This window comes from Pristis pectinata, chromosome 15 (genome assembly GCF_009764475.1).
Source record: "Pristis pectinata isolate sPriPec2 chromosome 15, sPriPec2.1.pri, whole genome shotgun sequence".
NCBI lineage: Eukaryota > Metazoa > Chordata > Chondrichthyes > Rhinopristiformes > Pristidae > Pristis > Pristis pectinata.
Window position 1 is genome coordinate 49,764,172 of NC_067419.1, and position 25,360 is coordinate 49,789,531.

Sequence of the window (25,360 nt, forward strand, 5' to 3'; positions counted from 1 at the left end):
TGAGCGAATGTTCCCTCTGCATAGCCTCTGTTGTCGGTATCCAGTCATCTCCTGCACCCACCGTTTACTGTTCCCCATCTGTACGGGTCTCAGTGATGGGAAAGGTTTAGATTTTTCTTTCTTTCTTTTCAGGTCAAAGGGCTGGTAAAGCAACACATTGACTCATTCAACTACTTTATAAATGTGGAGGTAGGAGTGTTAGTGTCCAACTTCATTCTGCTCCTCGTGAACATTCAGTTCGCTCACGGCCTCTTCTGCTTTCCTCTAGATTAAGAAAATCATGAAAGCAAACGAGAAAGTCACCAGTGATGCTGATCCAATGTGGTATCTGAAGTGAGTCATTGTCTTCAGAAGATGCCAATCTTTCCCACTTGTCCTCTGGTAGATGTGACTTTTATTGTTGGAAAAGAAATGAAACTGCAGATGAAATTAAATCAGAAATGCCCAAAAAACTCAGCCAGTCAACAGCATCTGTGTGAAGAGAAGAGAAGTGACTCCCTGCACTCTTGTCCCAGGACTGAGGAAGGCTCCCTGTCCTGAAACATTAACTGGTTTCCCTCCACAGATGACGCCTGCCTGGCTGAGTTCCTCCAGCACATCTGCTTTTGTTCCTTTTTTTGTTAGAGCTGTATTGCCAAGCTGGACCTGTCCAGGTGAGGACTCGTCCTGGGCCAAGCTGGACCTGTCCAGGTGAGGACTCGTCCTGGGCCATGCTGGACCTGTCCAGGTGAGGACTCGTCCTGGGCCATGCTGGACCTGTCCAGGTGAGGACTCGTCCTGGGCCATGCTGGACCTGTCCAGGTGAGGACTCGTCCTGGGCCATGCTGGACCTGTCCAGGTGAGGACTCGTCCTGGGCCATGCTGGACCTGTCCAGGTGAGGACTCGTCCTGGGCCATGCTGGACCTGTCCAGGTGAGGACTCGTCCTGGGCCATGCTGGACCTGTCCAGGTGAGGACTCGTCCTGGGCCATGCTGGACCTGTCCAGGTGAGGACTCGTCCTGGGCCATGCTGGACCTGTCCAGGTGAGGACTCGTCCTGGGCCATGCTGGACCTGTCCAGGTGAGGACTCGTCCTGGGCCATGCTGGACCTGTCCAGGTGAGGACTCGTCCTGGGCCATGCTGGACCTGTCCAGGTGAGGACTCGTCCTGGGCCAAGCTGGACCTGTCCAGGTGAGGACTCGTCCTGGGCCAAGCTGGACCTGTCCAGGTGAGGACTCGTCCTGGGCCATGCTGGACCTGCCCAGGTGAGGACTCATCCTATGCTAATCTGACCTGTGACCCGGTGGGTAGTTCCCTTGCTTTTGAATCTATAGGTCACGGACTAAGGTTCCACACCAGAGGTTTAACCATGTGGTCCAGGCTGACGCTCCCAGTGCATTACTGAGGTTAGGGCTGCACAGTCAGAGGTACCACTTCTGACGAAACATCAAACTGAGGCCCCACCTGCACTGCCAGGAAGACAGTGTGCACTGGTAGAGCCGCTGCCTCACAGAACCAAAGAGCTCGGGCACAGTCATGACCTTGCATGCTGTCTGTGTGGAGTTTGCACATTCTCTTTGTGACTGTGTGGGTTTCCCCCGGGTGCTCCAGTTTCCTCCCACATCCCAAAGGCGTGTGGGTCAGTGGGTTAGTTGGCCGCTGTAAATTGTACCAGCGTGTAGGTGAGTGGGGGAAACTGCAGATGGTATGTGTGTAGAATAAAACAGGTTAGGGCAAGATTACTGTAAACGTGGATGCTTTTTTGTTCAGCCTGGCTTCAATGGGCCAAAGGGCCTGTTTCCCTGCAGTCTCTCTCCATGACATCTGGAAGCACTGTTGTGCTGTGAACCTTCAGTGTTAATGCAGGGCTGCAGCCACCTTAAGTCCTGAATTCTGGAACACCCTGAATCCCCTTCCATTGGCCAAACCAAGTGGTCTCTGTGGCTCAGGGTCCCCCTTTGTTCTTTTCACCCCCGTGGGTGAAGGTCCTGGATGGTCTCAGTGCTACTCTCTGTGCAGAATCATGCCTTTGCTCCCTTGCTGCAGGAAGAAATTTACTCAATCGTTACTCACTGAAATTTAGGTCACATTGAAGCCAACCATTGGACGAGGATTGTTCTCCTATAAGGTGCTGCAGTCCTCCCCGATGGTGGGTTCCCTGTTGGCCCTTTACCTACTGGCACTTGATCTGTTTTCAAACAGTTGTGAATGTGTTCAGCCACTGAGCAGGACTTCAGGTGAGAAACATTCCCCTCACCGACATGTCAACAGCTCAGAGTGGTGAAGGTTAGCATGTGAATAAATCTAACTTCAAAATCTAACTCCTTGCTCTATTTTTGGTCAATTTATTTCATGCCCGTCAGTGTTTACAAATTACACCTCGATGGTGTATATAACTCCAGTTATAAGGCTCTGTTAATTACAACCCAACTGAACATTGCATTTATATAGTGCCAACACCAAATTCTTTACAGTCAGTTAAGCCGTTGAAGTGTGATCACCAATGTAATGTTGAAAAACAAATTTCTTTTAGGTACCTGAATGTTTATGTTGGAGCTCCAGATGTTGAAGAAAGCTTCAATGTGACGCGTCCCGTTGCACCACACGAGGTACAGTGCCGCTCGCTCTCAGTGCAAGTGTCAGCAGCTTTCATTATTTACACTCTAGCCCGCTTATTGCTTACAGTTGTTGCTAGTGAGGAAACTTTTACTCCCCATTCCTAGTGGCCCTTGATTAGGTGAGGGTGAGCCATCACTGTGAACCCCTGCAGTTCGTGTGGTTCGGGTACTCTGACAGTGCTCTTGGGAAGGAGTTCCAGGATTTAGACCCAGCAGCAGTGAAGGAATGGTGATACATTACCGAATAAAGATGTAACTTGGATGTTTTGGGTAAGGGAGCTAAATGCAGCCTTTAGGGTTCTGCCCTCTTCCTTTCCGGTCCTGATGAAGGGTCTCGACCCGAAACATCGACTCTTTATTTCCCTCCATAGGTGCTGCCTGACCCGCTGAGTTCCCCCAGCATTGTGTGTGTGTGTGTGCGTGTGTGTTGCTACACACTCCAGCATCTGCAGAATCTCTTGTGTCTCCGTGCAGCATTTCTAAGCTTCCTCATGCCATGAAACTGGATAGAATTTTAAGGAAGATGCAGAGGGGCTTCAAGGTGCCTTAGACAGTTAAATGGGAGAGCAACTACATGGCAGGAGCAGTAGAATGTGGATAAATGTGAAGTAATCCCGCTCAGTAGGAACAATAAAGGCAGAGTATTATTTAAAGGATGATGGATTGGGACTGGCGTGTCCTTGCACACCAGTCTCTGAAGCAAATATGTAGGTACAACAAGCCGTTAAGGCAAATGATAATTGGTTTATTACTGTCGCATGTACCAAGGTACAGTGAAAAACTTAAGTTTTACATGCCATCCATACACATCATTCCAAAACATAAGTACATCAAGGTAGTTCAAAGGGAAAAGTAATGCAGAATATACTGTTACAGCTACAGAGAAAGTGCAGGTAGACAACGAGGTAGGTTGAGAGATCAAGAGTTCATCTTTATCGTAAGGCATTCTATACATGCATCAAGTGCAAGAGGATAACTAGGGAGAGGGTAGGACCACTCAAAGATAAAAGAGGGGACATGTGTTTGGAGGCAGAGGTTGTGGGCGAGGTCCGAAATGAATACTTTGCATCCGTATCTACCAAGGGGAAGGACGTGAAGGATGTGAGATCAGCAAGGAGTGTGCTAATATTCTGGGGCATTTTCAGATAAAGAAGGAGGTTGTGTTGGGTCTCTCAAAGAACGTTAAGGTGCATAAGTCCCCAGGGCCTGATGGCATATACCTGAGGTTATTGAGTGAGACAAGAGATGAGATTGCTGGGGCCTTGACCAAGATCTTCATGTCCTCTTTAGCCACATGTGAGGTCCTGGACAAGTAGCTAATGTTGTCCCATTATTCAAGAAGGTAAATGGGGATAGTTAGTCTCACATCAATGGTAGGGAAGTTACTGGGGAGGATTCTTAGGGATAGGGTTTATGAGCATTTGGAAAACCATGGGGAAATTCAGGGCAGTCAGCATGGCTTTGTGCGGGGCAAATCGTATCTTACTAACGACGGAGTTTTTCGAGGAGGTGATGAGGGTGATTGATGAAGGTAGAGCTGTGGATATTGTCTACATGGATTTCGTAAGGCATTTGACGAGGTCCCTCATGAAAGGCTCACCCAGAAGATTAAAATGAATGGGATCCACGGTGAATTGACCATTTGGATTCAGAACTGGCTTGCCCGTAGAAGGCAGAGGGTAGTGGTCGATGGGACTTATTCTGGCTGGCGGTCTGTGACTAGTGGTGTTCCGGAGGGATCCGTACTGGGACCTCTGCTGTTTGTGATGTGTATAAATGACCTGGATGAAAATGTAGATGGGTGGGTTAGTTAGTTTGCAGATGATACGAAGATCAGTGGTGCTGTGGATAGTGTAGAAGACTGGCAAAGGATACAGCGGGATACAGATCAGTTGCAGATATGGGCGGAGAAACGGCAGCTGAAGTTTAACCCGGCCAAATGTGAAGTGTTTCACCTTGGAGATCAAATGTAAAGAGACAGCACACTGTTAATGGCAAGACCCTTAACAGTGTCGATGAGCCAAGGGATCTTGGGGTCCAAGTTCATAGCTCCCTGAAGGTGGCTACACAGGTTGAAAGGGTGGTAAAGAAGGCATATGGCATGCTTGCCTTCGTTAGTTGAGGCATTAAGTTCAAGAGTCAGTAAGTAGTTTTGCAGCTTTATAAAACTGTGGTCACCCCATTATAGGAAGGATGTGGAGGATTTGGAGAGGGTGCAGAAGAGGTTCACCAGGATGCTGCCTGGATTAGAGGGCATGAGCTATAAGGACAGCTTGGACAAGTTTGGGTTGTTTTCTCTGGACCGGCGGAGACTGAGGGGAGACCCGATAGAGGTTTATAAGATTATGTGAGACATAGCTGATATCTTCTTCCCAGGGTCAAAATGTCTAATACCAGAGGTCATGCATTTAAGGTGAGAGGGGGAAAGTTCAAAGGAGATTTGCAGGGCAAGTTTTTTTTTACACAGAGTGGTGGGTGTCTGGAACAGGCTGCCAGGGGTGGGGGTGGAGGCAGACATGATGGAGGCGTCTCTTAGATGTACAGGGAATGGAGGGATGTGGACATTGTGTAGGCAGAAGGGATTAGTTTAATGCATTTAATTACTAGTTTAATTAGTTCGGCATAACATCGTGGGCCGAAGGGCCTGTTCCTGTGCTGTACTGTTCTGTTGTACAAGAGGTCCGTTCAAGGGTCTTATAACAGTGGGACAGAAGCTGTCCTTGAGCCTGGTGATGCGTATTTTCAAGCTTTTGTATCATCTGCCCGATGGAAGGGAGGAGAAGAGAGAATGACTGGGGTGGGAGGGTCTTTGATTAATTTGGCTGCTTTCCCAAGGCAGCAGAAAGTGTAGCCAGAGTCCATGGAGGGGAGACTGATTTTTGTGATGGACTGAGCTGTGAGCACAATTCTGCAATTTCTCGTGGTTTTGAACAGAACAGTTGCCATTCCAAGCTGTGATGCAAAGATTGGTGTGGGTCAATGGGAACATGCCGAATTTCCTTAGCCTTTTGAGGAAGTAGAGGTGCTGATGAGCTTTCTTGGCCATAGCGTCTACATGGTTGGACCAGGACAAGCTATTGGTGATATTTGGTGAAGCTCTCAACCTTCTACACCTCAGCACCATTGATATATACGGGACATGTACTCCAAACCACTTCCTGAAATCAATGACCAGCTCTTATGTATTGCTGACATTGAGGGAAAGATTGTCACTAGCTCTCTATCTCCTTCCTGTACTCTGTCTTGTTTGAGATTTGCCCACTACGGTGGTGTCATCTGTGAACTTAGATGGAGTTAGAGCAGAATCTGGCCACACATTCGTGAGTGTGAGGCAAATGGTTTGTTGGCTTTCTTACAGGAAGTTTCAACTACAGGAGCAACAATGCCTTACAACAGTTATACAGGGTGTTGGTGAGACCACACTGGAACATTGTGTGCAGTCTTGGGTCAGTATTGAACAAAAGATGTACTTACTATAGAGAGGGCGCTACGGCAGTTAACCAGACTGACTCCTGGAACAGTGGGACCGATTTATGAGTAAAGATTGGGTGAGTGGACCGGGGTTGTATTCACTAGAGTTTAGAAGAATGAAAGGAGATCTCATGGAAGAATACAAGATTCCCACAGGCTGGATGCAGGGAGGTCCTGGATGGGGGTGGGTGGGGTAGGAGTTTAGAAATTTCACCACTCAGATGGTGGTAAACCTGTGAAATTCTCCACCACAGAGGCTGTGAAGGTTAAGTCACTAAATATAACTAAGGCAGCCATGGATAGATTGCTGGATACCTGTTGCCTCTTTCCTTCTAAACAATAGAGGTCATGGGTGTGGGAGGGTGTGGAGAGGTGTTTTATTGATGGTACACAGCAGCCACAATGAGCCGGTGACCGGGAGGAGTGAGTGTTTAAAGTAGTGGGGTGTCAGTCTGTGCTGAGATCTGGGAGTATGCTGCTGTGGATATGCAGAGAGTACGTTTTACTTCTGTACAAACCTCACTGAAGCTGGACCCTCCCCTCCCACTCCTCTCACTCTGAATTGTGCTCTGCGCCATAATTAAATGTGTGAGATGAATCGCGGACAAAGCCTGTGGATGGAGGGGGCGGTGGGAGAACGGGGCGGTGGAGTGGAGAGTTCCATGCCCTCGCGAGGGCAAAATCAATGAGATTTGTGAGTTGGTAACCGGGAGCTGTGCTGTGAGGTGAAGGAGGTAGCAGAGGTGAGAGGATTGGGACAGAATCTTTGAAGAGCAAGGCTAGACTTATTTATGTCTAAGTCTAGCAGGGCTGACTGGAGCTGCTGCTTTGAGCTGTCTTCACCACTGCAGGAACTCTCGCCGCAACGCCGGTCCTTCCTTCACACACTTGCCCCTTTGGTTGTTCCTTGATGGACATATTCTCCAGGTTATCCGATTGCAATAATCCAATCACCATATTGGCTGTGCAAGAAGAAATTCCAATTGTGGGCGATCAAATGTAGGTAAAAGGTGACCAGGTGGTCTTTACAAGGTGACATTGTTAACAGTGAACAAAGTAATTCACTTCTTCTAATTTAGCCCAAACTACCAAATCACTATCCAACAACAAAGAAGATGCTAGAGGAACAAATCACTATGCTCCTTTGTGAATCAAGTTATTTACAATTTGCATTCTCAGTGTCGCCTGAGGGACATGACGTACTCTGCCCCCATCACTGTGGACATTGAATACACCAGAGGGAGCCAGCGAATAATACGCAATGCATTGCCCATCGGCAGGTAATCGGCACCCAGCGAGGGCTCAGCTCAATGATTCACCTAGTTTGCTGGATTTTTTTTACCTGTTGTGTATTAATGGCTGGTGTTTCACTCTAGGATGCCTATAATGCTACGCAGCTCAAACTGTGTACTTACAGGGAAAACTCCAGCAGAATTTGCTAAACTGAATGAATGTCCTCTGGACCCAGGTAATTACTGGCGATCTTTCTAACTGGGCATTACAGCAGATCATTTTGGAAAGTGAATCCCCATTCAGGATTATTTGTTTACACTTGGCTAACTTCCACTCTAGGCTGCCATAGATTGAATACTAGTCAGTGAATGTTTAGTCCCAAGAGTGGCACTGTTTAGCCAGTAATATCTTATGGAGACACAGAGAAAGGAAATGTAATTTTATGTACTTTTACCATATTTCTCGAATGTAGCAAGCCTATAATTCACAGACTGTGAATTATCTTAGGTTAGCGACTGTTAATTGTGCGAAGGTGCAAAGCAAGATCCCACAGCAGCGGAATGGACAAGCAAACAGTTGGCATCCAGTGCCTTTGGTTGTGGGGACAAGTTTTGCCTGGGCTTTGGACCAATTCCTTGCTCTTCACGTAAATTTTGGGCATTTGGATGGAATAAGCAGAAAGCTGCCAGAAATAGGTGCCAGACCTGGAGCACGTTTCTGAAGAGAGAAAGAACGTTTGAGGTCAAACACTTCCCATCAGAATTGGGAAAAGTTAGAGCAGGAACAGGTTTTAAACATGTGCAGGTGGGGAGAGGAGGAAGGAACACGAGGGAAGGTCTGTGGTGGGGTGTGAGGCAGCTGAGGTTCATTGACAAAAGGGATGAAAGTGTCAAGAAATAGGGCCAGTGGTTCTGATCTGAAATTGTTGAACGTCATCTGAAGTGTCGGGCTGAAAGATGAAGCCCAGTTCCTTGAGCTTGTATTGAGCTGTAGTCAAATTATAATGGAAGCAGGGGACAGCCGGGGAGAGTTAAAGTGATGCGGATTGAATAGAGATGTTCCACAGAGCAATCACCCAACTTGTGTTTGGTCTCACCAGTGTAGAGGAATTCACATCGTGGGCAATGAATAGAGTATTTTAAATTGAAAGCAGTAAATTCTGTTTAACTGACATGGGGATATTCTAGTATTAGGAAATGAGCCTGGCCAGGTGATCAGAGTCTCAGTGGGAGAGTGTTTGGGAGTAATGATCATAATTCCATAAGCTTTCACATAGTTATGGGTAAGGATAAGACTGGACTTTGAGGGTGGGGGGGTGAATTACTAAGTTGGGAAAAGGGTAGTTACAGCATTGTTAGGTAGGAGCTGGAGAGAGTAGGTTAGGAGTAGCTGTTATTCAGTAAGTCCACATCCTACGTGGGAGTCATTCAAAGGCCAGCTGGTCAGAATTCAGGACTGACATGTTCCCATGAAGGAGAAAGACAAGGATGGTGAGGTTCAGGGACGATGAGAGATGTTGGAAATTTAGTCGAAAAGAAACAGCAAGTGCACATAAGGTTCAGGAGGCTGAAATCGGACAGGGCCTTTGAGGAATGTAAATGAAGCAGGAAAGAACTTAAACAGAGAATCAGGAGGCCTAAAAGGAGCCACAAAATGTCCATTGTGAGTAGGATTAAAAAGAATCCCAAGGCATTTTATACGTTTATTATAAACAAGAGATTAACTAGGGAGAGGATAGGACCACTCAAGGATAAAGGAGGGAATTTATGCCTGGAACTGAGGAAGTGGGTGAGGTACTGACCAAGTGCTTTGCATTGGCATTCACCGAGGAGAAGGACGTGGAGGACAGTGAGATCAGGGAGGGGTTTGTTGATATTCTAGGGCACGTTGATATCAAGGAGGAGGTGCTGGGCCTCTTGAAAAACATTAGGGTGGATAAGGCCCCAGGGCCCAATGGGATCTATCCCAGGCTATTGAAAGAGACAAGAGGAGATTGCTGGGGCCTTGACAGAGATCTTTGCATCCTTTTTAGCCACAGGTGAGGTCCTAGAGGACTGGAGAATAGCTGTTCCTGTGTTTAAGAAGTGCTTTTGTTCAGGGTATTTTATTTGTTTAAGGGATGTGGAAATGGCTGACAAGGCAGGTGTTTATTGTCAGTATGAGCAGGGCCTTGCAGAAGGAGGGGTCCCTTTCGATACTGAAAGGGGAGGGGAAGATGTTTCTGGTGGCACTAAGTTTGAGGTGCCAGGAATGGAGGAGCTGTTAGGATGGAGCTGCAGACAAGGGGGGGTGGGGGGGGGTGGTGGTGGTGGTGGTGGGCGGGGGGGTGGGGGTGGGGGTGGGGTGGTGGTGGGCGGGGAGGTTGTGGGGGGTGGTGTGGGAGCAGTGGTGGTTCTGAGAGAGCTGGGTAGGGGTGAGAACAAGTGTGGTCAATGGGCCAGTCATGGTGGAGCCAGAAGGCTTGGAGAGAAATAACTTTAACAATAATTATTTAAAATAATTTGCTGGGCAAATTTCTTATGCAGTATAAGACCGACTGGAATTAATTACATCTTTTTTGGTTTGTTTAGGTGGCTATTTCATTGTTAAAGGTGTTGAAAAGGTTATTCTCATCCAGGAACAACTGTCAAAAAACAGAATAATTGTGGATGCAGACAGAAAGGGCACTGTCGGTGCCTCTGTGACCAGGTACTGCATTCAGTCATGGGCTGAGTCTGAACTCGTTAATGTACAATCCACGGCCAAAGTGTGGTCAATGGGACAGGTTGGTGGAGCTCGAAGGATGAGTGTGCACAAAATCTTCCAAGTGCCTGCTTCACGTCTCAATCTTTCACCTCAGCACCACTTACCCACACAAACCCCACAGCCTTTGATTCCCTTTGTACCCAAAACTCTGCTGATCTTTGTCTTGAATGTTCTCATCATCTCCTGGGGAGAGAATTCCAATGATTCACCACCCTCTGGCTGAAGGAATTTCTTCTCATCTGAATCCTGACAGGCCAACACCTCATTTAAAGACTGTGACCCCTGGTTCTGTCAAGTCAAGTTCATTGTCATGTGCACAAGTACGGTGAGGTACAGTTACGATGAAAAACCTGCTTGCAGCAGCATCACAGTCATGTAGGATCAGACAACACACAGAATATAAATTATACAAGACAGTGTAGTGAGAACAAAACCCTGCAAAAACAAGATCTTAGTGCAAAAAAAAGACACAGTCAGAGACAAGTCCACGGTAGTGCAAGAGGTCCGTAGTGTTCTGTTGCTGAGGTAAGGTTAGGGTTGTGCAGGCCGCTTCAAGAACCAGGTGACATGTTTGCCTTATATCTACCTGTCAAATTCCATGAGAATTTTGTATGTTTCAATGAGATCACTGCTCATTCTTCTAAACTAGAAAGCATGAGCCCAGTTTTTTAAATCTTTCATCAAACGACTGACCCCCCCCCCACCCAATCCTTGGAATCAGTCTGGTGAGCTTTTGTTGTACTCCCTCTTTCACAAGTATTTCCTTCCTTAGGTTGGGAGACCAGACCTGTGTTCAGTATTCCAGGTGCTGTCTCACCAGCGCTATACGTAGTCATGGTAAGATGTCTTTCTGCTTATATGCAAATCCTCTTGCAATAAAGACCATCATGTTGTTTGCGTTCCTAACTGCTTGCTGTAGCAGCACATTAACCATTACAGACAGAACTGTAGAAATCATTTTATTTGTTGCACCATTTTGATATAGCATAACTATAGACATTGAAGGCAAAACACTGCAGATGCTGGAATCTAGAACAAAAAACAGAATGGACATGGAACAGTCCAGCACAATGTTGTGCCGACCTATATAAACCTTATCCACATCCGAACTATCCCCCTCCCTACTTCACCTCCCGTAACCCTCTATTTTTCTTTCACCCATGTGCCTATCTAAGAATCTCTTCAATGACCCTATCATATCGGCCCCTACCATCCAAAATATCGACCTACACTTTCTGCCTCTAAAGATGCTGCTTGACCCACTGAGTTCTTCCAGAGTTCTGTTTTTGTTGTCAATTATGGACATTGTTGGTTTAACTGTGCTTCAGAATGTGACGGAAGCGATTCACTAGGTGGGAGGCTTGTCCTATCACAAGCGTTTCAGGAGTTTAGAAGAATGAGGGGTGATTTTGAAACATATACAACCCTTAGGGGGTATGACCGGGTAAATGTTGAGATGTTTCCGTTAGTGGGAGAACCTCAAACAAGAGGACATGGTTACAAGATAAGGGGACGGTCATTTAAAACTGAGGTGCAAAGGACCTTCTCTCAAAGCTTGGTGAATCTCTGGAATTCTCTGCCCCCGCGGGTTGTGGTGACTGGATCATTGGGGACACTTAAAGAAAAAGCAGATCAATTTGTGAAAGATTGGTGAAGAACTGGCACAGAAGAGATGAGACCAGAGGCAGGTCAGTCGTGATGATAGAGAAAGGCAGGGCAAGCTTGATGGGCTGAGTGGCCTACTCCTGCTCCTATTTTCTTATGTTCTTATCTTCTTACACTGAGTTGTATTTATTGCTGTGGTTCTTTGATAAGCTGTACATTGCAAATGTCTCACTGGGTGCCGCAGTGTGGAAAATGCCACCTTTCCTGCTGGGGCCTGGTTTCTGTTTCTCAGCACTGCTGGAGATGTGAGCAGTCCAACTCAGTACCCAGAGGAAAGGAGGGGGGTTAGCACAGTGCATGAACATGCTGCTCTGGGCTGTGGGGAGAAAGGGTAACGCCTTCTTGGGGGCAGGATCGGAGGGAGGTTTACTCTGAAATGTAACTGCAAATTCTGATCTGTGCCCTCTTCCCTGGAGAAGAGATTTATTCGACAAAGCTTACATTTGTTATCTCAGCTAACACAATAATTCTAATTAAAAATAATGTTGAAGTTAGATGCTGCTCACATTCTGTGAGGATTTTAAGGAAGTTTTGGTATCACTGTGCTTTGGGTGTGTCTCCATTAAACAGTGCACACGAGCTTGCAGTGGGGCAGAGCATCAGTAAGATTGAATCAGTGTTAGGTCGTGGTTTTTATTTCAAATTGTAACAGAGTTAAGTGATTACATTTGGAAATTTTGGTGTCTTTGAAATGTTTGCATCTCCTCCTGAATACTATTAAGATGGTAGAATGTGTTGACTAATAATAAAAAAATGACAATTTCTCTTCATTAAAACAATACTCAGGTTTAATCTTGTGCTCCAGAGGTTATGGTGGAGTTTATGCCAATCCTGTGCTGTGGTGAAGGTGAAATCTAGACTTGCTGTTTCCCTTGGGAGTGACACTGGGCTCTGCACTGGCCCCATGCACTGTCAGTGACACTGGCCCCATGCACTGGCAGTGACACTGGCCCAGTGCTTTGGCAGTGACACTGGCCCCATGCACTGGCAGTGACACTGGCCCAGTGCTTTGGCAGTGACACTGGGTTCTGCACTGGCCCTGTGCACTGGCAGTGCCACTGGGCTCTGCACTGGCTGTGGGTTCTGATTTCTTTAACCAACTACTGCTTCGTCTACCTGACAACATCCCAGCAGCAAACCAATAACAGAACTCTCCTCAATTTTCAGCTCGACACATGAAAAGAAAAGTAGAACCAACCTGGTGGTGAAACAGGGTCGCTACTACCTGCGGCACAACACTCTGTCAGAGGACATCCCCATCGCCATAATATTCAAGGTAATGATGCACGAGCTCGGGGGCTGCCCAGCAGATTGTTTGGGCGATTTCTATATTTCAAGCTAATGGCCAGTGTGTAACCCCACCCTGCCTGGAGTGCCATGTCAGTCCTTGGGAGCTTATAGATCCTAATTTCATTAAATTGCACACTGATTCTAATACAAGGGAATCACCAACAGCACTCTTCTGATGGGTGGGACACATCTCGGAGAGCTGCTTTTAACTTCCGACCTCAAATATTCAGCAATCTGATGAAATAAAGATAAACTGCAAATAAACAGGTCATTCAGCCCTGGTAGGCAGTCGAATGGAGGGACCTCAGCGTGACGCTGCTTCTCTCTGCAGTTACTGACTTCCCACATTTTGTGTTCATTTGTATTTCTTCCTTGAAGCCTGCTAGAATAATTGAACAGAGTTCCTGGTGCAAGATATGTTGTGCCTTTACTGTGCAGTCCAGGGTGACTACACTGAGTGGCCCAGTGGGAGGGAGCTGGCATCCCAGAACCTGCAGAGCATAGGCAGAGGGCACTCAGCTATTCGGGACTTGCACCATTCGGTCCGATCTTGTCTGATGTCTCTTAACTTCATCTCTCTACTTTGGCTCCACGGCCTTTAAATCTTTGTCTAGAAATTCTAGACTAAAAACCGTTAATGGCTTTTGAAAGAGGGAATTTCATCACCTCTTGTGTAAAGAACTTTCTTCCATGAAGGGTGGTCAGTATATGGAACAAGCTGCCAGTGGAAATGGTCGAGGCAGGTACATTAACAACATTTAAAAGACACTTGGATAGGTCCGTGGATAGGAAAGGTTTGGAGGGATATGGATCAAGCATGGGCAAATCGAACTAGCTTAGATGGGTATCTTGGTCAGCACAGACCAGTTGGGCAGAAGGGCCTGTGTCCGTGCCGTGTGATTCTGTGACTCTGACTGGGCTGGTTCTGGATGTGCCGTCTCCACTTTCTCTGCCCCTTCCCCCACGCTGGAGGAAAGTTTCTCCTTGACTATCATTCATTTCTTTCTAAATGTTTCCTGGAAAATGGTCTTAATGAAGAATGAGGGGATGAGCCCCTTCAGTTTCACCCAGTAAACTGCAGGCTGTTAGTGTCACCACATTTACTTGGATTACAACCGGAAAAGCGCTGGCCTCACTGGAGCACTGTGACCATTCCGAGCTCCTGGCTGTGTGCCCTGTCAACTCCCCTCCCCATTCCCACATTGACCTGTCTATCCTCGGCCTCCTCCACTGCCAGGGTGGGGGCAAAGCAAACTGGAAGAACAACACCTCATATTCCGCCTGGATGGTCTACAACCCAGTGGTATGAACGTTGAATTCTCCAACTTCGGATAAGCCACTCGCCCTCTGCTCCTTTCTCTCTCCTCATGATCCCACCCCTTGCCCCCCCCCCCCCCCCCCCCCCGCCCATCCTTCTTCACCCAGTTTTGTTCCCCTCCCACAACTGGTTCCAAGTGCCCATCACACCTCCCTTATCTGGTTGCACATCACCTTCCAGCGTCCGTCTTAGCCTCCCCTCCCCTCCCACCATCTGGCTCCATCTGCCCCTTTTCTCTCTGTCTTTACCTACCACCCACCAGCTGCTGCCCCCCAACCCTCCCTCTCCCTACACCCATCATCTCCCTCCTCACCTGGATCCACCTACCAGCCCCGCCACGCCCCTCCCTCTCACCTCTTTATACCGGCTCTCTCCCTTCCACACTCCCAGTCCTGACACGTCGACCATCCCTCTGCCTGTGCAGGTGCTTTGTTGGAAGACAGAGAGGAATTTACAGGATTATACACAGTGAAAGAAGTACGGTGAAAGATAGGCAGCTGTCCTTGTGAGGTGTTTAAAAAGGCCGAGTACTCTGGAACATCCCCTGCATTTCCCTGTCCAGCATTAGTCTCACTACAGGTACAAACAGTTAGTTATGGTTGTCTCCTTGGGTCCAAGTTGGTTGACTTTTCAAAGCAGCCCCTGTTTCTCCATTGTTAACCCAATAAATCCCTTAAAAGAGAAGACATTTTGCAAACACTGAAATGTGTCCCAATTAGATTTTTGGAATTGTTGAAGAGTCGAAACCCTGCTGTCCTGATGCAGGGTTTCGACCCGAAACGCCGACACTTCCTTTCCTGCCTGATGCTGCTCAACCCGCTGAGTTCCTCCAGCTGATGGTTGTTTCACAAACTCAGGATGTTCCAGTGGATTTTGATCTACTCAATCCCTCCTCATTGGACATCCCAGGACCCTGTGGAAACCCTGAAATCAGATAGATGGTTGGTAGTGAGTTGGAGAAACTCTTTAGTTACTTGTGATGTTTATGTCAGTGAGTCACCAAAAGAGGGCAGAGTTTCCCCACAATACAGGAAGCCCTGATACTATTTGTAAATGTTCAACAACCGTGGGCAGATTTGTCTGCTCAAAGCTGTATTTCACAGATAAGCTCAGCAGATGTCCAGAGCTGGTTAGCCAAAGTTCCAGGGTGGCGGTTGCTGGTGGTTTAGTGAATTTTTATTGAAGCTGTCGTTTTAGTTGTGTGGTTAGCAATCGCTGTGGCCGGCCAGCATAGCAAAGGTGCTAGGAGGGCAAGGATCAATCACTTATACCCCATCGGTCTGTATTTATCTGTGTTAATTTTCAGGATAGGAGGATGTTGGCAAGGCAGCTTTTACTGCTCACCTTAACTGCCTTTGAGTGGGTGGTCAGAACAAGGAGGACGAATTAATGACAAAGATAGAAATAAATGGTGCAGTCTAATAGCCTTTAAGGCACATCATTACAAACTTACCGAGGTAGCAGTTAAATAGTCCAGGATCCTTAACTCTTTGGAGAGATGGGTAAAATGGAAAAGCAGGTGGGATGGCTGATAATAAACAACAGGATAAAGGCAGCACCACAGTTAACCAGCAATAACTAACTTTTACAGTAATAATACAGTTTACAACAGGTTCAGGGCAAAAAAACCAACAGGAGACATTGTCCAGCCTGTGAAGATAAAAGAGAAAATAAAGATAATACCAAGAGAAGACGTCATAATAGATCAAAGGAAACGGTTTATAACTGGCAAAAAAACCTTAAACTTGAGGATTGGAAAAGTTAGGAATTCAGAAATCAACAAAGCAGGACCAAGGCATGAGTCAGGAAAGTGAAGTAGAATGTGAGAGTATTCTAGTATCAAATAGACTGTAAAATCTTCTATACATATGTAAAAGACATTGTAAATTGGTTTCTTATCGTCACTTGTACTGAGGTACAGTGAAAAACTTGGCTTGCCTAGCATTCATACAGATCATTCATTACACAGTGTATTGAGGTAGTACAGGGTAAAACAACAGCAGAATGTAAAGTCCAACAGCTACGGAGAAAGTACATTGCAGGTACACAATAAGCTTCAAGGTCATAACAAGGTAGATTGTGAGGTCAAGAGTCCAGCTTATCATACCAGGGATAGAAACTCTCCTTCAGCCACTCTGGTGGTACGTGCTTTCAGGCTTTTTTATCTTCTGCCCGATGGGAGGGGGAGGAGGGAGGATGTCCGGGGTGGGTGGGATCTTTGATTATGTTGGCTGCTTTACTGAGATAGGAAGAAGTATACACAGAGTCCATGGAGGGGAGGCAAGTTTCTGTGAGGGGAGGCAAGCTGTGTCCACAAGTATCTGCAGTTTCTTGCAGTCCTGGGCAGAGCAGTTGCCTTACCAAGCCGTGGTGCATCCAGATTGGATGCTTTCTATGGTGCATCAGTAGAAATTGGTGAGTGTAGTTACTGTAGGCCCGTACAAACTGAGATGGCAGAAGTTATATTGGGGTACATTGAAATGGCTGAGAAAACACGAAACTCTCCCAGAAATAGTGGAGAACTGCAGGTCAGGAACGAATGAGGGACTCATAGAAATTAATGGGATTGAAAGCTTATAAAGATTGGAAGATAATAAATGTAGCCCCATTAGAGAGAAAACAAAGAACTATAAATCATTTATCCTGACATCAGTAATAAAGATACTGTTGGAGTCTGTTGTTGAGGGAGTGGTTTCAAGACAGCAGGAAAATAATAATAAGACTGAGGAGAGTCAACATGGACTTCAGAAAGGGAAATGATGTTTGATAAATCTTCTGGACTTGTTGTGGCTGTAATAAGCAGAATAAGTAAGGGAAACCAGTGAATATGATGAATTTGGACATGCAAAAGGCCTTCAAAAATATTAAACAGAAATGGAGTGCATAGTCTTAGAGGTAATATCTCAGCCAGTATAGTGAAGGTTCACCAGATTGATTCCTGGCCTGGCTGGTTTATTGTACGAGGACAAAATAAACAGACTAAGAATCACAGAACTGTACAGCGCAGAAACAGACCAATGCGGCCCAGCTCATCCGTGCCGACCGTGATATCTATCTACACTAGTCCCATTTGCCTGCATCAGGCCCGTATCCCTCTACACCTTTCCTAACCAAGTACCTGATCAAATGCCTTTTCAACATTGTAATTGTACCTGCCTCCACCACCTCCTCTGGCAGCTCATCCAGATAACCACCACCCTCTGTGTGGAAAAAGTTACCCCTCAGATCCCCTTAAAACCTGTGCTCTCTCACTCTAGACCACCCTATCCCAGGAAAAAGACTAACTACCCTAGCTATGTCCCTCGTAATTTTATAAACCTCTATAAATTCACCTCTCCGCTTCCTATGTTCCAGGATATAAACCCAGCCTGTCCAATCTCCTGGTATAACTACAGCCCTCCATTCTAGGAAACGTCTTGTGACACTCTCTCTACTGTTACCACATCCTTCCTGCAATGTGGTGACCAGAACCTCACACAATACTCCATGTGTGGTCTAACCAATGTTTTGTACAGCTGCAACATGACATCCCAACTCTTATACGCAGTGCTTCAAACTATGAAGGCAAGCACACCAAACATCTACTTCAGAACCCTATCCACCTGTGTCGCCTCTTTCACCCCAAGGTCCCTCTGGGTCCTGCCATTTACTCTACATCTCCAACTGGAATTTGACTTCCCAAAGTGGATTACCTCACTTCCATTTGCCACCACTCTGCCCAACTTTCCAGCTGATCTATGTCCTGCTGTATCCTTAGAAAATCTTTTTCACTATCTACAACTCCAGTAATTTTCATGTTATCTGCAAATTTACTAATCAGACCACCTACATTCTCATCCAAGTCATTTATGTATATTACAAACAACAAAGGTCCCAGCACCAATGCCTGTGTACACCACTTGTTACAGACTTCCAGTCAAAAAAGCACCCATCCCCCAACACCCTCCACCTCCGAACACCAAGCCGATTTTAGATCCAGTGTGCCAACCCAACTCAGATCCTTTGTGGCTTAACCTCTGGACCAGTCTACCATGTGGGACCTTGTCAAAAGCCTTGCTGAAGTCTACATAAACCACATCTACGACACTACCTTCATCAATTTAAGCCAGCATTGTCTTGAGATTAGAAGAATGAGATGTGGTGCTCTCTATTTCCTTCCTCATCGTTATTTGAGATATGGCCCACTACAGTGGTATCATCTGCAAACTTGTAGATGGAGTTAGAGCAGAATCTGGCCATGCAGTCATGAGTGTATAGGGAGTAGAGGGCTGAGGACGCAGCCTTTTGGGGCACCAGTGTTGAGAATAATCGTGCTGGAGGTGTTGCTGCCTATTGTCACTGATTGCCATCTGTTGGTCAGGAAGTCAAGGATCCAGTTACAGAGGGAGGTGTTGAGTCCCAGGTCTCGGAGTTGGTGATGAGTTTGTTTGGAATTATAGTATTGAAGGCAGAGCTGTAGTCAATAAGTCATTGAAGTGCACAAAATCTTTAAGGACTTAACAGGGTGGATGGAAGGGTGATGTTCCCCTGGCTGGAGGGCTCATGGTCTCAAAATTAGAGGCTGGTCTTTCTGGACAAAGATGAAAGGAAATTTCTTCACCCAGATGGCAGTGAATCTTTAGAATTCTCTGAACAAGAAGGCTGTGGAGGCTCCATTGCCAAGTATATTTGTGATAGAGATCAATAGATTTTTTTGGGTGTTAAGAGAATTGAGCGATTATGGGATTAGTGGCACTGGAGTGAAATGTCAGCCATGATCTTACTGAATGTTGATGCATGAAAGGCTGAATGGCCTGTTCCTATTTCTTGTGTTCTCGTCAGGATAAGGTGTAACTTGGAGAGGAGTCTTCTACTGTTGAGGTCTCTGTGTTTCTGCTGCCCTTGGTTGGAGAGATGGTGGGTTTGGGAGATGCTGAAGGTCCCCATTGCTGTGGCTGTTTCAGATAGCTGGACATAACCAACAAAAAATTTAAAAATAATGTGAACTAGGGGAAAAGGAGAGAGGGAAAAACTACACAGAAACAAGACCTTGGTGCAAAAAAAAAGAGAACAGTTGGGGGATTGAAGTTATGTTCCAACTTCATAAAACCTTGGTCAGACCTCAGCTGGAGCACTGTGTGCAGTTCTGGTCACCAAGGTATAGGAATGATGTGATGGAGCTGGAGAGGATGCAGAGGAGATTCCCCAGGAGAGGCTGGGTCTGTTCTCCCTGGAGCGGAGGGGGTTAGGAGGGGACATGACTGAGGTGTATATAATGATGAGGGGTACAGATAGGGTAGACTGCAGGAAACTTTCCCCCATACCAGAGGTGAATAAAGCTGGACGACATGGACTTGGGGTGAGGGGATAAGAAGTTTATGGGGGATCACCTTCACCCAAAGAGCGGTGAGTACCTGCAGCCCGCTGCCTGAGAGAGTGGTGGGAGCAGGGTCACTGACAGCATTTAAGAAGTGTCTGGATGAGCACTTGAATCACCAAGGCACAGAGGGCTACGGGCCAAGTGCTGGGAGATGGGGTAAATATGGATGGGTGCCCACTGGTCAGTCTGGACATGATGGGCCGAATGGCCTGCTTCATTCAGCCCTTCCAGTTGTTGTGTTGGATCATGACTGATCTGCAGGCTGCCTCCCAGCGCCTGCCTTTTTAGCTTGCCCTTGATATGCCAAAAGGTCTGGGTCCCTGTCTTATAAGCTAAAAGTTTCTGTCCTGCCCATTAAATCTGGATCATTTTAAATACTTTGATCTTATCACTCCTTGGGCATAGTGCCAGGGTTATGTTACCATCAAGTATTCTGTGTTATGCATGATGTGATGGGTTTGGTGAGAATGGCAGACCTTTGGCTCATCGAGCTTTCCGGCGGCAGTGTTGCTGACTGAAGTGAACGATCTGTGTCTGATAGGTGGGGATCTCCAGCACTCGGCCCCGACCCTCACCTTGTTACTGAACCCACAGCCAAGTGGCTGCATGTTGGTTCCCTGTGTGTAGCCCCAGTGACTGGCTTGCAAAAAGGTCAAAGCCTAAGAGTGAAGTGGGTAATAATGCCAGTTTAATGTAGAACATAGAACAGTACAGCGCAGGAACAGGCCCACCGTGTTGGTGCCGAACGTGATATGGGCAGTTATATCCGAGTTCTTGGTTTCTGTTCCTCAGGATGAGGCAGCAAGTGAAACACTGAAAATCAAAAACCCCGCACATGCTGGAAATCTGAAATAAAATCAGAGGATGCTGGAAATATTCGTCAGGCTGTATCATTGATGCACCTCTGGGAAAGGAGGAACAAACCCTTCCCTCCTTTACACTTGCATTCTCATGCTTTCTGTTTTATGTTGAGGTTTGTGGCACTCAGTATTTTCGATTTGATCATGTGTGATATAGAACACACTACAAGATTCAGAACGTTGAAGTACAGCACAGGAACAGGCCCTTCGGCCCTGATGTCTGTGCCGACTATGTTCCTAATTTAAACTAATCCTACCTGCCTGAACATGATCTATATCCCTCTATTCCCTGTCTGTTCATGTGTCTATCTAACAGCTTCTTAAACACCACTATCGTATCTGCCTCCACCACCTCCCCTGGCAGCCCGTCCCAGGCTCCCATCTCTCTCTGTATATATAAAAGAAACTTGCCTTGCAAATCTCCTTTGAACTTTCCCCCTCTCACCTTAAAGCCGTGCCCTCTAGTATTTGACATTTCCACCCTGGGAAACAGAATAGACCATAGGACAGTACAACTGTGTTTATTTTTGCACTGCATTCTTCATGCCTTTAATTTTTTAGCAGAATGTTCTGATTTCACAACCTAAATTGAAAGACGGTTGGAGACTTCTAATCTACATACACACAGTTATTAATTTCTGGACACCTTAAATTCTGGTTGTTGAGTCTTAATTGTGCTTCCTTGCCAAAGACAGATGGCAGAAGTGTGAGAGAAACACCAATCGCTGCTCTGAATTCATGCAGCCAACAATACTGCATTAGCATAAGCAAATGTTACTGTGCTGACTGGAAATCTAATACTGCCCGTGTCTGTCACTCCTATTGTAGGCCATGGGGGTGGAGAGCGATCAAGAGATTGTGCAGATGATTGGTACAGAGGACCCTGTGATGTCTGCTTTCGCTCCGAGTTTGGAAGAGTGTCAGAAAGCTCAGATCTTCACACAGATGCAGGTGTGCCTTTTAGAGACGTAAACCTCAGTTTAAAATCTGCCTTTTAACAGCTGTCTAAAGCCAGTCAAAGAACCGATTCTCAGACCGATTGAAGTCCGACTGCAAAAGTGCACATTTCTGTGACTTCGCTTATTAAATATTTTAACAAGATTTAACAGAAATGAGCAAGGCAGTCCCAGCACCTTGCAGTGTATCACAATATAATGTTTCCAAAGCATTGCTATTAATGGCATCATTATATGAAAAGTGAAGAACTGGACTTTAAAGTTATTTAACTTCAACTCAAAGTTTTGCTGTTGGTTAGTTATTTGACCATGGCTTTGAGAAGGTATATTTTTAGGGTAAAAGTAGTGGAGTGAGATAACTTGGTGGCAAAGTTGTGAAATACTTTTTGTTCTGCATGGTTCAGCTCCCTGCCTCTGACTTGTAGGCTTTGAAGTACATCGGCAATAAAGTGCGCAGGCAGAGGATGTGGGGAGGACCGAAGAAGACCAAGATGGAAGAGGCCCGGGAGCTGCTGGCATCGACTGTGCTCACCCATGTGCCAGTAAGCATTGTGCCAGGCTAGTTGTATGCTGCTTATGTTTGTGAAATGGAAAGCCATCAGAGACACTGTGGGAGGTGCAGGGAAAAGACTTGCAAGGCTGCTACCAGAACTATGGGGTTATGGACATGGAGGGTGGGGGTCCTTGAGAGGAAAGCTGTGATATCCTTATAGAAGAGTTTGTTGGGATCTTCCCCATGTGGGTGAGACTAAAACCAGGGGACATAAATACAGGAGAGACATGAGATACTACAGGTGCTGCAAATCTGGAGCAACACACAAAAAGCTGGAGGAACTCAGTGGGTCGGGCAGCATCGGTGGAGGGAAATGGACAGTCAACGTTTTGGGTCGAGACCCTTCATCAGGACTGGCTGAATGAGGAATCTTCACCTGTCCTGACGAAGGGTCTCGGCCATGAATACAAGATGTGAACCAATAAATCTAATGCAGAATTTGAGAGAAACGCCTTTTCCCAGAGAATGTGGAATTTAGTCCCACAGGGAGGGGTTGAGGGCAACAGCAGGGTGTGTGAAGGGAAGCTGGATAAACGCACAAGGTAGAACAGAACAGGAGGTGGCGACAAGGGGGAAGTGGTGACGCGCAGGAGGCAGATTGTGTATCAGAACCAGCTCAGCCCAAGTGGAGAGACAAGACTGCCACAGTGTTCTGTGGCGTACACCTCCACATCACCCTGTGCCTTGAATTGCATCCTGCGTTTAAGTTGACAACTTTTAGTGAAGGCACAAGAGACTGCAGATGCTGGAATCTGGAGCAAAAAAACAAACAGCTGGAGGAACTCAGTGGGTCAGGCTGAGGGGAAAAATGGGATGGTTGATGTTTCAGGTCGAGACCCTGCATCAAGACTGAGAGTGCAGAGGGGAGATGGCCGGTATATAGAAGTGAGAGGTAGGGGCTGGCAGGTAATGGCTAGAACCAGGGGAGGAGGGGGATGAGCTACGTGAGGGAGAGGGGCATTTGGAGGAGGCTGGTGGGTGATGTGGAACCAGATCAGGGAATGATGATGTGCAGGTGGAACCAGATGGGGAAGGGGATGGGAAAGATAGGGCAGGGGAGAAGAAACCCAGGTGGATAGATGTGTGGGTGACAGGCAGATGGAACTAGGAGGGGGTGGGTAATGAATCAAGGCAGCAGCGGAGAGGTGGGATGATAAAGGTGGACAAGGGGAGAGGGGAACCAGTGGACAGATAGGAGTGGGAAATGAAGGTGGCGTGTGAGTTAACTGAAAATGGAAAATTCTGTTGATACGACTGGGTTGCAGGCTACCCATGGAATGTGAGGTGTTATTGCCCAAATGGTCAGGTTGTATGCTACACTCACTATAATTTTGCAGGAAAGAAAGTTCAGCCCCAGATGCTATCCAAGGCATTTGGAATGTAAACTGTTGCTTGGGTTTTGTGCAGAAGGGGAACTTACAAACTGTACAGCAGAGACCTGCTGCCAGATCCAGGAGAATGGCATCTGTGACCCCAGCCTTTCTTCACCAGGAAGCTGTCTTCTCTCTAGCTCAGTATGAAACTTGTTCTATTATTGGTATTGGTTTATTATTGTCACTTGTACCAAGTTACAGTGGAAAAACTTGTCTTGCATACTGTTTGTACAGATCAATTCATTACACAGTGCATTGAGGTAGCACAGGGTAAAACAATAACAATACAGAGTAAAGTGTCACAGCTACAGAGAAAGTGCAGTGCAGGTAGACAATAAGGTGCAAGGTCATAACAAGGTAGATTGTGAGCTCAAGAGTCCATCAGGCACGGTAGCGTAGCGGTTAGTGTAAAGCTATTACAGCACCAGCGACCTGGGTTCAATTCTGGCCACTGTCTGTAAGGACCTTGTACGTTCTCCCCATGTCTGCGTGGGTTTCCTCCAGGTGCTCCGGTTGCCTCCCACATTCCAAAGACGTACAGGTTAGGAAGTTGTGGACATGCTATGTTGATGCTGGAAGCATAGCGACACTTGCGGGCTGCCCCCAGAATACTCTACGCAAAAGATGCATTTCACTGTGTTTTTTGATGTACATGTGACTAATAAAGATATTTTATCTTATTGTATAAGGGAACCGTTCAATAGTCTTATCACAGTGGGATAGAAGCTGTCCTTGAGCCTGGTGGTATGTGCCCTCGGCTCCTGTATCTTCTACCTGATGGGAGAGGGGAGAAGAGAGAATGGCTCAGGTGGGTGGGGTCTTTAATTATGCTGGCTGCTTCACCAAGGCAGCGAGAGGTATAGACAAGAGTCCATGGAGGGGAGGCTGGTTTCCATGATGTGCTGGGCTGTGTCCACAACTCTCTGCAGCTTCTTGCAATCCCGGGCATAGCATTTGCCATACCAAGCCATGATGCATCCAGATAGGATGCTTTCTATGGTGCATCGATAAAAGTTGGTGAGTGTCAAAGGGGACATGCCAAATTTCTTTAGCCTCCTGGGGAAGTAAAGGTGCTGGTGAGCTTTCTTGGCCGTGGCGTCCACGTGGTTAGACCAGGACAGGCTATTGCTGATGTTCATTCCTAGGAACTTGAAGCTCTCAACCCTCTCGACCTCAGCACCATTGATGTAGACAGGTGTATGTACACCACCCCCTTTCCTGAAGTCAATGACCAGCTCTTTTGTTTTGCTGACATTGAGGGAAAAGTTGTTGTCATGACGCCATGACACTAAGCTCTCTATCTCCTTCCTGTACTCCGACTCATCATTATTTGAGATACGGGGTACAACGGTGGTATCATCTGCAAACTTGTAGATGGAGTTAGAGCAGGATCTAGCCATGCAGTCATGAGGATATAGGGAATAGAGTGGAGGGCTGAGGACGCAGCCTTGTGGGACACCAACGTTGAGAATAACCATGCTGGAGGTGTTGCTGCCTATCCTCACTGATTGTGGTCTGTTGGTCAGAAAGTCAAGCTCAGAACAATAGTCTAACGTAGGTGTCTGTGCTGTCCAGATGCTCCAGAGATGAGCGTAGGGCCAGGGACATCCACCACTTCATGATGGTGGATGTCAGAGCCACTGGTCAGTAGTCATTAAGGCATGTTACCTTATTTTTCTTTGGTACCGAGATAATAGTGGTCTTATTAAGACAGGTGGGAACCTCAGAGTGAAGCTGGGAGAGGTTAAATATGTCTGCACGTACCCCTGCCAGCTGATCAGCACGATATCCGAGGACATGGCCTGGGACACACCCGGGCCAGATGTTTTTCTCGGGTTCACTCTCCAGAAGACTGATCTTACGTTCTCGATGGTGACCACAGGTTCAGTGCATTGGAGGCTGTAAGGGTGGGTGGTGACAAACCAATCCCCTTCTGTTC

General features: G+C 46.8%; 2 protein-coding genes across 2 annotated transcripts in view; one reads left to right on the forward strand and one right to left on the reverse strand.

Annotated features, from left to right (window-relative positions):
- Positions 1-25,360, forward strand: part of polr3b (polymerase (RNA) III (DNA directed) polypeptide B) — an 85,596-nt gene that overhangs the window by 8,197 nt on the left and 52,039 nt on the right. The window contains exons 3-11 of the mRNA XM_052030437.1: positions 133-189; positions 269-333; positions 2,514-2,589; positions 7,249-7,349; positions 7,446-7,537; positions 9,873-9,990; positions 12,880-12,988; positions 21,368-21,490; positions 21,921-22,037. Of these exons, the coding sequence (XP_051886397.1) occupies positions 133-189; positions 269-333; positions 2,514-2,589; positions 7,249-7,349; positions 7,446-7,537; positions 9,873-9,990; positions 12,880-12,988; positions 21,368-21,490; positions 21,921-22,037 (858 nt within the window). The remainder of the gene's footprint in view (positions 1-132; positions 190-268; positions 334-2,513; positions 2,590-7,248; positions 7,350-7,445; positions 7,538-9,872; positions 9,991-12,879; positions 12,989-21,367; positions 21,491-21,920; positions 22,038-25,360) is intronic.
- Positions 381-1,575, reverse strand: LOC127578427 (protein SPT2 homolog). The gene is made up of 2 exons (XM_052030438.1): positions 1,164-1,575; positions 381-1,052 (listed from the first exon to the last, which is right to left on the reverse strand). Exons 1-2 carry the CDS (start codon positions 1,255-1,257, stop codon positions 454-456), a joined length of 693 nt encoding a protein of 230 aa, XP_051886398.1. The 5' UTR covers positions 1,258-1,575; the 3' UTR covers positions 381-453.